Source organism: Oncorhynchus mykiss, chromosome 13 (genome assembly GCF_057628025.1).
Source record: "Oncorhynchus mykiss isolate SJ-2025 chromosome 13, ASM5762802v1, whole genome shotgun sequence".
Taxonomy (NCBI): domain Eukaryota; kingdom Metazoa; phylum Chordata; class Actinopteri; order Salmoniformes; family Salmonidae; genus Oncorhynchus; species Oncorhynchus mykiss.
In genome coordinates, this window is record NC_143034.1 from 68,776,477 (window position 1) to 68,788,870 (window position 12,394).

Genomic DNA, 12,394 nt, shown 5'->3' on the forward strand with positions numbered 1-12,394 from the left:
ACAGAACATACTACCGCGATGGAGAAAACTATCCAATAGATATATATGTCAATCCCTGTTGAAATCATCAACATGCTATTTCACCATATAGCAATGATGTCACCAAATTGATTCTAATAATAATGGGGTGACATGTTGGATGTTCTTCTAATAAATAACCTTTCACTTTTTTTGCTTCAATATCTTTCAGATTTGTATTTATTTAAAAAATTGTTTCAAAAGGTTTGAAAATTAACTCAACAATTTTTTTTTTTTAATGTAACAATAGAAACAAGAATACAATATAAATAATGATTTCAGAGATGCATGTCAATATAGCACTCTCTGCAAATCATCTACATTCAACTTGACCATATCACATTGATGCCATAAAGGAGGGGGTGACATGTTGAATGTCCTTTGTGTCTATGGTACAACAGTCCAACACTTTCAACAACACAACTCACATATCTCTGTAGAGAGTGGTTGCTTTTTTAGATTTTGAAGATGCCCTAATGCCCCTCATGGGCATTAGGCAGTGGGCCAGCATGCCTCACCTCAAACTGAGCACAAACATCATCCTGGCTTATATCAACTTCCATCAACGACCCCGGACCACACAGACCACCAACAAGACCACTGGACCCTGGACCACACAGACCACCAACAAGACCACTGGACCCTGGACCACACAGACCACCAACAAGACCACTGGACCCTGGACCACACAGACCACCAACAAGACCACTGGACACAGCAGTTTGACACTTGTGTTATGGTCAGCTTGGAACCCACCGCTACCCGAGTAGCTACAAACAACACTAACCAACTCAGTGAGTTTATGGTTAGTATCCACTGTGAGATTAGAAGGTCGGTTGGTTGATCCCTGGTCGAGTCATACCAAGGACTCAATAAGTGTGACCCAATGCCTCTCAGCTTGGCATATGCAAGGTATTAAGGAGATGGATTGGGGGTAAGGCCGTTTGACACACTAGCATTCTGTCCAGGTCACAGAAACAGGAGAAAGGCTCCTACCCTATTGGCCAGTCTTGCTCAGACGAGGCCACCAGAAACAGTATTCACCAGAAATACAGAGATGCTAGTGATTTGCACCAGACAACCGTGATTCTATGGCCAGCCTCAGAACACTTCCCACCCAAGTAGCTGAGTTCAGGAGTAGGGAGAGAGAGGGAGTGAGGGAGAGAGAGGGAGTGAGGGAGAGAGAGGGAGGGAGTGAGGGAGATGGTGTGGAAGAAGATGGTGGAAGTGATCACTGGGGCAGAAGAGAGGAGGAGAGAGGCTACAGGCTGCTGTCTCTGGCTCACTACTGGTTGTAGGACATGGGCCTGCTGCTCATGATCAGTGTCAGAGGACTACTACAGATACAGTGATGTGAAGGAGAGATGAGGGGTATTGGGGGGGTCTGAGAAATACTTTAACAACATTAAAATGGGTTAATATAGTGACATTTACCCATTGTAGTTATACATGGCGCCTAAACTGACATTTTACTTATATCTCACTATAAAGACCTAAGAAAACACCACCATTTTATACATTAATTTGACCTAGGAAGATGAATGAAAATACGGCTTTGTTTTCCTAATGAGACTAAGTTTATTTTCTTTCCTTAGATATTGGCTTCATTAGAGCTCCATGGAGATGAACACAAGGAGAGAGGAGCTGAGTGGGAGACAGACAGCTGTGAAGATACTCAAAGTGCTCCAGGGTTGTTGACCCCAAGTGGTTAAACTAAGAGAGCCCGCCACCGCTGTCGGTCCAACAAGGGGAAACACTGACTAACAGAACATTGTTCATTTCTATTCCAAAAGAATAAATAAAACTTGTTTTTGCAAAATGACCACAAAATGTAAAAAGTATTTTAGGCGTTTAGAGGCGGTTGAAAAACGACCACATAAAGATATAAAATAATTAAGTTGATTTGTAAAACTTAATAGGGGCTTATTGCATTTACATATTATTATTATTATTGTTATTTTACATTTTTTAGGGGGGGGGGGGAACATTTACATTTGAGTCATTTAGCAGATGCTCTTACATGCTTATAACAACTAACAATGCATTAAACCTGAATGTTTTAAGTAAAGTTTTACCATCATAGACAGCTGAAACTGAAATGAAAACCTTTTTAGATTCACTGAGGTTGACCATCACCCTTTTTATGCTGGGTTTTAGGGTTGTAACCTCACCGTTGCCTCTGCATTTTGAATGAGGGACCCATGTTTAGGGGTTATTTTATGTAATAGGGTATTGGTTACTTTACTGTCTAATTTCCACAAATCACTTTTCTCATCTTCAGAACAGGTCTCTCTCGTAAAATATTGAATAACCTGTATAAACCTCAAATTAAAATCTGGACCACGAAGCCAGTTCCAGTACTTTTTTCCATTCTTCCCCTCTCATCAGGGACTGATTTGGACCAGGTGGGTTCTATCATGTCGATCAGAAAAAGCAGCAGTCCTCCTTAAATACCCCTGTTGTATAAAAGAAAACAGAAGGAACATAACACACCTGTTGATGGTCCTGTCAAGGCTCCTATACATGACTTCTCAGCCAGCATTGTTCATATAATATATAGTTCTGCCAAGCGGGAAGCCTGTGCCAATTCATATATCTACTTTAAATAAATTGTTCCAAGCAGAGAGACGTGCTTTAAGTGTATTAGAAACAGAGGCAGACTAAAAGATATAGCTTTCCCGTGGGTGATTCTGTAATTTAATTTTGTATGTGCATTACTTTAGCGGTAGAGTATTATTGACATGGCGTGGGGTATTGGCTGACCAGAGCTTGGGAGTGTTGGGATAGAGCAGAAGAGCGGTAGAGTATTATTGACATGGCGTGGGGTATTGGCTGACCAGAGCTTGGGAGTGTTGGGATAGAGCAGAAGAGCGGTAGAGTATTATTGACATGGCGTGGGGTATTGGCTGACCAGAGCTTGGGAGTGTTGGGATAGAGCAGAAGAGCGGTAGAGTATTATTGACATGGCGTGGGGTATTGGCTGACTAGAGCTTGGGAGTGTTGGGATAGAGCAGAAGAGCGGTAGAGTATTATTGACATGGCGTGGGGTATTGGCTGACCAGAGCTTGGGAGTGTTGGGATAGAGCAGAAGAGCGGTAGAGTATCATTGACATGGCGTGGGGTATTGGCTGACCAGAGCTTGGGAGTGTTGGGATAGAGCAGAAGAGCGGTAGAGTATTATTGACATGGCGTGGGGTATTGGCTGACCAGAGCTTGGGAGTGTTGGGATAGAGCAGAAGAGCGGTAGAGTATTATTGACATGGCGTGGGGTATTGGCTGACCAGAGCTTGGGAGTGTTGGGATAGAGCAGAAGAGCGGTAGAGTATTATTGACATGGCGTGGGGTATTGGCTGACCAGAGCTTGGGAGTGTTGGGATAGAGCAGAAGAGCGGTAGAGTATTATTGACATGGCGTGGGGTATTGGCTGACCAGAGCTTGGGAGTGTTGGGATAGAGCAGAAGAGCGGTAGAGTATTATTGACATGGCGTGGGGTATTGGCTGACCAGAGCTTGGGAGTGTTGGGATAGAGCAGAAGAGCGGTAGAGTATTATTGACATGGCGTGGGGTATTGGCTGACCAGAGCTTGGGAGTGTTGGGATAGAGCAGAAGAGCGGTAGAGTATTATTGACATGGCGTGGGGTATTGGCTGACCAGAGCTTGGGAGTGTTGGGATAGAGCAGAAGAGGAAGCCGTGCTGCATGAGATTCTGTCTCAGTGTGAAAATATTAACGCCAAAGCATAGACCCTTTGAGATGTCTCCAAAAGCAGAACATTAAAACCTTCCTTCCCTCCACGGGACACTTAGGGTTCACGCACGTCTCCCCCCTCCTCTTCCTTTCCATCTCTCTATTCCTTTCTGACTTCTCTTCCTCCCCCCCCCCCTCTCTCTCTCTCTCTCTCTCTCTCTCTCTCACAAGAACTCTCCCAAATCCCCACAACAACACAGGGGCCAGCGAAAGACAAGCTCTGGAGTCATTTTAACCGCCTTCCTCTACTCTCTTCCCTCTTCTCCTTTGTTCCCCTATTCTCTCCTGTCTTTCTCTGTTTCCCTCTCCTGACCCCAGACCCCTACGAAACCACCACAGGCCAGTCCCGCTCCCGCCCTCCGCTTGGCAGAGTATCAACCCAGCTGTCAGTCAATGTTACTGTTCTGCCCTCCTTGTTGTCTCTCTGAGTGGTCGATACTTACTTCCTCACTATGAGTGTGAGCGGAAGTCTAAAGTCTCTTAGTTGTAGTAATTTTGCTGAGCAAGACATTTGGCTATGTTCTGTTCTGTTCGCCCTACTGGCATCCCTTGCTCCGAAGAGAAATGTCCCCCAGGTACAGATCTAGGATCAGCATCCCCTCCCCGATCATAACCTTAACCATTAGTGGGGGAAATGCTAAAATGACCCAAGAATGGCATCTAAGGGCAACGTCACCCTACTTCGCAAACAGTAGGCTGGGTGTTATCCACATTCAACAGGATTACTGTACCTTAACCACTCTAGTCAGTATACAGCTATACTCACAGGACAACAGGATTACCTCAACCACTCTAGTCAGTATACAGCTATACTCACAGGACAACATAATTACCTCATTACCTCAACCACTCTAGTCAGTATACAGCTATACTCACAGGACAACAGGATTACCTCAACCACTCTAGTCAGTATACAGCTATACTCACAGGACAACAGAATTACCTCATTACCTCAACCACTCTAGTCAGTATACAGCTATACTTACAGGACAACAGGGTTACCTCAACCACTCTAGTCAGTATACAGCTATACTCACAGGACAACAGGATTACCTCATTACCTCAACCACTCTAGTCAGTATACAGCTATACTAACATGCTCTGGCTCCTGGACCTTTACCTCCATTTATCAACACTGCACAGAGACAACTTTTTATTATTATCAATAACATGTCTTTGAACCTTCTCCCAACACAATGTGACCCACCAGAGCCGACTCTGTTTGGGTGCTCTACTGTTCTTAATGAAAGCAGACTGTCGTTGGCCATCCTGGGATCTTCCTCTGTGTCCTGCCTTTTACTTTCCCTTCCTCAGATACAGTACCAGTCAGAAGTTTAGACACACCTACTCATTCAAGGGTTTTTCTTTATTTTTACAATTTTCTACATTGTAGAATAATAGTGAAGATGTCAAAACTATAAAATAACACATATGGAATCATGTAGTAACTAAAAAAGTGTTAAACATATTTTTTATTTGAGATTGTTCAAAGTAGCCTTGGTGACAGATTTGCACACTCCATACCTTTGACAGGTACTGTACATGGCTTCTGGAATACCTGCTCTGATATGTAGCTTGTTATGCCGAGTCAGTCAGAAAGTGTGCAATCAGAGACCATCAATATCAAATTAAAAATCTATTTTATCCTAAATGTCCCAAATCAATTTACAGTATTCAACAGAGGTGAACAGATTGCTCACAATGTTTTGTTTGTTAAAAGTAAGTCTGTATTTTCTTTAGGGCAGTTTGATTACACTCATCTGATTATACTTCAAAATTCAAAATAATCCAATCGTATGCAATTGCAGGGTCACAGGGACCCATGAGAATCCATTGAGAATGAATATCGCAATGCTTCTTATTCATTCAGTCATTCACAGAACTCCATGATATGCTGCAGAGGGTATTGTCTTACTGTGGTGGCCCCACATGTCCCCAAAACATATAGGTGTGTGTGTGTGTGTGTGTGTGTGTGTGTGTGTGTGTATGTGTGTATGTGTGTGTGTGTGTGTGTGTGTGTGTGTGTGTGTGTGTGTGTGTGTGTGTGTGTGTGTGTGTGTGTGTGTGTGTGTGTGTGTGTGTGTGTGTGTGTGTGTGTGTGTGTGTGTGTGTGAGAGTGTGTGTGTGTGTGTGTGTGTGTGTGTGTGTGTGTGTGTGTGTGTGTGTGAGAGAGTGTGTGTGTGTGTGTGTGTGTGTGTGTGTGTGTGTGTGTGTGTGTGTGTGTGTGTGTGTGTGTGTGTGTGTGTGTGTGTGTGTGTGTGTGTGTGTGTGTGTGAGGCATGTTTAAACTAGCTCTGTGTATGACAGAAACCCCTCAGTTCTGTCTACCTCTCTCCAGTCGTCTTTCATGGAGCACCACAAACGTATAAAAAGCAACTTCCAGACGTAAAGAATTTCTCCAAGAATGACAAAACCCTCTGGAATTTGATGACATCATTTGTGTGGTGTGAAATAGGAAAATACTAGCAGATGGAGCTTACGCCTTTTAACTGGTGTTAAGCAAATTCTAGTTTCTAGTTGAAATGAAAACACAGTACACAGAGAGATTCGTATCAGTGCCGAGGGAGCAGATGGCCAACAGTCATTTTACTAACAAAGTATTAAAACATTTTCATTCACACTTTTTAAAAAAAAGGCCAACCCTTTTTTTCGGACTCCCTCACTCTCATCTTGTTAGCCCATAAAGATCCCCCGAGACGTAATCTACAAGCCCATTCTTCTTACCTCCAAATAGAGTATAGAAGACAGTGATGATTGTGATATTTCCAATATTTTACATCCCATTTTTTATATCCAATTCTGCATTGAAGAACAACAGCAACAACATCTTCCACATTGTTAAAGACCTCTCCCATCCCATCCAATTCCCATTCGACTGTCTGTCCATTCCATTCGTAGATATCCAAAGGGTGGCTTCCCATTCCCCTAGCCTAGCTGTTCCCTAAGCACCTACAGTGAGCATTGAATAAAACAAACTGCCGGCCAACTGAAACATACCTTGTCTTTTCAATGGAAAGAGCGGTGATGGAAGCTGTAGATGGGAACAGAGACACACAAAGCCACTAACAAAGGCAGTGATTCAATCTCTCATCTTATCTCCTCTGCTCGTTCTCTCTAGCCTTCAATATCATACAGAGGCCTGTTCATATTTTCATTTGTAGTGAGATGTGTTTTTTTTCCTCGTGGATAACAAACAGACATCTGTCTTTGGGAGATGGACTTCCTCGTTCATCTGTGAAACCAGGCTGCAGTTATAGTCACTACTATCATAATGTTAACAAAGAGCTTTTACAGTAGCCTACGTGTCCCTGAACTGACAGTGTGTAAGTGATGTGGCTGTGTTATCTAAAGCTAACAGAGGCCTATGTTTTGATACATTAAGAGGATTCTTTACATGGGTGGTTAATAGTGTTGAATTCAAATGCAGGCTGAACCCTGGCCCTCACAGGGATATATGAGTCTTATCATAGGCAACTAAAACTGAGATGAGAGTGTAAATGAAATTAGCACCCTGGTTATGTGGCTGTTGAACTGACACATGTTGAACATTTAATTGTTTAAATGTATGTGTATTCTAATTTTTTATTGCCATGTGGACTAAGTTTTCATTTAGTCTTTTCAAAACGTTTTTCCCCCAATACTTTTAAGTTCACCATAGGAATCTGACTTATTTTGCAACCTGGCAAGCTCAGAACAGTGCTGTCTCTGTGTTACCTTTACGACTGACTGCAATGTTACAGGCAACTAGGACCAGAGGTGTCCCCTGTATTTGGCCTCATTATTGTTATTTTACTGTGTTTCTTTTTATTTGATTTAGTCAATATTTTCTTAAGTCTATTTCTTGAACTGCATTGTTGGTTAATGGCTTGTGAGTAAGCATTTCACGTTAAGGTGACAAATACATTTGGATTTGATTTAAACTCTCACAAGTTATTTATTAGAATGACCTTCAACAATAAAACATGTGTCTTAGTAGGCATATGTAACCGTAATGTATTCAATTCACAATGACTTTTCATTTGTACTTCACATTTTCAGATTGAATTCCATTGCCCTGGCACAAAGTGGGAATATATCATGCGCTGACTTGCGGTGGTACCGTGCCACTGGCGAATCCTAATTGGCCGACGGCGTCTGATGGGCAAGAGAGCGCAGCAGTTAGAGAAATACAAGCCAGAGCACCACTGACGACACTGGACACCGCGCTGAACCGACTGTGTAGAGTTGGTTATGTTCTCATACCTGTCATTAATACGGGTTTGTCTCAATAGCTTTTAGAATGGGACCCAGAATAGTCAATTCCCTGCGCGTTCAAAAAGTTTATATTTTATTTGGATTTTTAAATAATGTACAAGCTATCGTGAAGCCAATTTTAATTGTTATTCCAGCGTCCGACCACAACTTTTAACAAATATCTGACCAATTGATAACATTACAAATATGTTGCCATTCGAATGAAATCAACGAAATATTTGTTTTACCTGGACATTTTTATTTCCTACCTCTTTACAATATTTTCGCCTGATAGTCTTATCCCATGTGAATGAATTTCGATTGTCGGGGTCTATTTTGTCCAAACAAAACTTAGCCTACGGATAAAAACCCTGTCAAAATGTCCGCAAGGACGGGAAACGAATAACTTTCATCTCCAACAATGAAGTGGCTGTGCAGAATAGAGAGTTAATGTGATGCTTTAATCCAAGTGGATAAATATTATTACGTATTTGTAATACCTAGAAACTTGTATTTCATATCAAAACGTGTTCTATGCAATGGTTTAAATTAAAATTCCCCCTTGTCAACATGACATAAATATTCTCTTTGTCATTGGATGTTTTAAAACTCATATTTACCATTATTTATCTAGGATTTAAACGCAATTCTTTCAAAAGCGTCAGCATGTTTTTTGATGAAATCTTAAACAATAAATACAACACATCTGTTTATGAGTGTTTTAAACTTAGAAGAGCACTGAGGACATTAAGATTGTTTTATATGATTCGGTATCATCTACGTGACCACTAGGAATCAAATTGCTAAGGTAATGAAATATCACAAATAATATGTTCATAGGATTATGTAAAATATTTTTTGAAATCACAATATTGCTTAAATATGTAATTTTTTTTGGCCAGGATAAATGCATATTTACTAGGCTACCTAACATAAGGATATTGAAATAAAGCATATTATTTGTGAATAATGCAATGCAACTTAATAGTGAAATAGTCTAGAAAGTATGGAACAAAAGTAAAGAATGTCTCCCAAGTTTTCCCAAAATATTTTACATACCAAAACATATCAGTACGTTTATGGAGGACTATTCTAGAACGATGCTTTATACATAACTTCAATTCCTTGATGTGTAAATACACTACTGGACGTAAGATTGGAAATCGTTTTTTTCTGACACTCATGTTTTGTGATAAAGTTTAGTCAACATTGGAGGTGTTTTCCATGCATTAAACAACGGTTCACTCATTATTTGCGATTGCGAAATAGGTAGGCTAATCCGCACTAAACGAGAGAGTGCATGCTGGGGTGAGAAGGAAAACATGAACACATTATTACACAAACATATATTTTATTATTATATATTTTTTTACAAATGACTTGTCATTCAAAACCCCAACCAATCGGAAACGAAAATGGTGATAAGGCTCAACCAATCAGAAGCAGAAGGTGGAGTGAGGGCTCCAAACTCCAAGTAAAGTTCCTCTATCGCCCAAACTCTGCACTCACTGTGAAGACTGCTGCGTCCAGAACTGTACCACCCTGACAGCACAGGACAGGACAGGACGAAGAAAAACAAACAAACACAGAAACGGAAAACAACTGAGTTTTTGTTGATGTTGTGAAGGAGTCTACCTACCATGGTTCAGCGTGCGTAAAATGCGCAATTGTTCTAGCTCATTATTTTCACTTGAAAAGTCGGAGACACAAAAAAATAAATAAACAACACTAAAGAATTTACACCGGATATAATCCTTTTGAGGCTGATCAAATGTTAAAAATGACCGCAGAGCATGACAAGTCCATCAGCGACCCACCGTGTAGCCCGGCGGGGACTACGAGCTCCATGTCGCAGGATGATTCCGACTCGGATGCGCCCTCGTCGCCAACGGGATCAGATGGATCACTCCTCGCTGGTATAGGAAAGAAACTGGACGGCGAGGATGATGACCGATTCCCAGCCTGCATACGTGACGCGGTGTCGCAGGTTCTCAAGGGATATGACTGGTCCCTCGTCCCCATGCCAGTTCGGGGAAATGGCTCGCTGAAAAATAAACCCCATGTCAAAAGACCGATGAACGCGTTCATGGTGTGGGCGCAAGCGGCGCGCAGAAAGCTCGCGGACCAATACCCTCATCTGCACAATGCGGAACTGAGCAAGACTTTGGGGAAGCTGTGGCGGTAAGTAGGACCAAGTGGAAATATTTATAACTAAAAAATATAATTTACATAGGCCTATCAAACAAAAACAAGTATACTTTATACAGTAAAATGTCTAAATCTGATTTTAAAGATATGTGTCACTAAATAGAAACGAATTAGGTCATCACTCCAGTCACTATTCTGTGAAGTCTATTCAGTTTATCAATAGAAAACATGCACATTTTTGCACAATTTAGAAAGAAAAACAGGGAGGAAAGCACGTTTTTTACACTTTGGATAATTGTGGGCCTAATGACCAGAATTATCTTCCCTGTTTAAATGGGCCTACTTAAAAAATATATGGGTTTTATAATTAGGCCATTACAATGCACCAACTGAATAGTTCATTTACATGTTATGTTCACACTATTACCATAGCTTACTCTCAGAGAATGAGAAGCGGCCATTTGTGGAGGAAGCGGAGAGACTTCGGGTGCAGCACAAAAAAGACCATCCCGACTACAAGTACCAGCCTCGGCGTCGGAAAAGTGTGAAACCTGGGCAGAGTGACTCCGACTCTGGTGCAGAGCTGGGGAATCACATGTACAAGGCTGAACCAGGATTGTTGGCAGGCATAGCCGATGGACACCACCACCCTGAACACGCAGGTGAGGTGATGAGAAAGAATGTGTCAAAATAGCACAATTAACATCTTATGTAGTCAACTATTTGGATTTATGACGTGTAAATGGCTAAGGACAGTCAATACTTTACAATGTCTGTTGTTTTTTAGGAGCTAATTGTGCGGTAACTGTTAATAATATTTAGATTTTACAGAATGTCCCCAAAGCTTCATGACATTCTAAATTCTAAATTCACTGACTATATTTCGATCACTTGGACCATTCCCAAGTGTGGTGTTCACACATCTGACTTGTTTCTGTTTCACCATCCTCCAGGCCAACCCCACGGTCCACCCACACCCCCCACCACCCCCAAAACAGACCTGCACCACGGGGGCAAACTGGACATGAAGCACGAGGGACGGCGCCTGCTGGACAGCGGCCGACAGAACATCGACTTCAGCAACGTGGACATCTCCGAGCTCAGCACCGACGTCATCAGCAACATGGAGGCCTTCGACGTGCATGAGTTTGACCAGTATCTACCGCTCAACGGCCATGCCTCCACCGCTGGCGCAGGCGTGGACCACCACGGCCACCATGGACCAAACCCTGCATCTGGTGCTATCTCGTATACATCATACAGCCACGCCACAGCGAACGGTGCCGTTTGGAGCCGCAAGAGTGCCACCATGTCTGCCTCTTCCTCAACTTCTAGCGAGGCGGTCCCACAGCACCGGGCCCACATCAAGACGGAGCAGCTGAGCCCCAGCCACTACAGCGGCGACAGTCACTCCCACAGCTCCCCCTCCCACTCAGATTACTCCCACTCCTACACAGCCCAGACCTGCGTGACGTCATCCACAGCTGCAGCCTCCTTCTCCAGTTCTCAGTGTGACTATACAGACCTCCAGAGTTCCAACTATTACAACCCCTACTCAGGCTACCCTTCCAGCCTGTACCAGTACCCTTACTTTCACTCCTCCAGAAGGGCGTACCACGGGAGCCCCATCCTCAACAGTTTGTCCATTCCCCCCACCCACAGTCCCCCCACCTCCAACTGGGACCAGCCGGTGTACACCACCCTATCCAGACCGTAGGTGACTGTTCATTACTCACCAGGGACGTGTTCGTCAATATGTTTTGCAACGGACAACGAAGATGACCATTTCTTATTCGACAAGTCCAAGTAGTCCCTCCCCTTTTTGTTTGTTTGGTGCCCAATGAACACAACCCTGGTCTCATGGAAATGTGAGAACTGGAGGACGAGGATTGGAGGGTGCTAGGCTATCCCCGTGCCAATTTGAACATATCGAAGAAAAAATATCGAAGTGCCTGCTGATTTTATACAAACCTTTTTGTGTTTTACCTTACCCATGGAGAGACAGAAAGACTGACTTTGACAAAGAAATCAAATCAAAGGCGAGCCAAAATTCCTCTGTGAGGAGTCGGACCCCACCCCCCACACACACACACATCTAGTACAGCCACACCTTCTTCGAGTTCAGGGTTGTGTTCATGAGGGCACACATTGGAAATGTGATATATTGCAACGGAAAATGAGCTTTTCTTATTTCTTCTGTTTGGTGCCTAATGAACACGACCCAGGTCTGCACATGTTGTTGTGTTGTG

General features: G+C 42.8%; 1 protein-coding gene across 1 annotated transcript in view; it reads left to right on the forward strand.

Moving 5' to 3' along the window:
* Positions 1 to 9,516: 9,516 nt before the first annotated feature.
* LOC100136292 (SoxP1) overlaps positions 9,517 to 12,394 on the forward strand; it is a 4,304-nt gene continuing 1,426 nt past the window's right edge. Inside the window, 3 exon segments of the mRNA NM_001124546.1 lie at positions 9,517 to 10,178; positions 10,578 to 10,807; positions 11,099 to 12,394. The exon segment at positions 11,099 to 12,394 is cut by the window's right edge and continues 1,426 nt beyond it. Coding sequence (NP_001118018.1) covers positions 9,769 to 10,178; positions 10,578 to 10,807; positions 11,099 to 11,862 — 1,404 coding nt within the window. The 5' untranslated portion in view covers positions 9,517 to 9,768 and the 3' untranslated portion in view covers positions 11,863 to 12,394.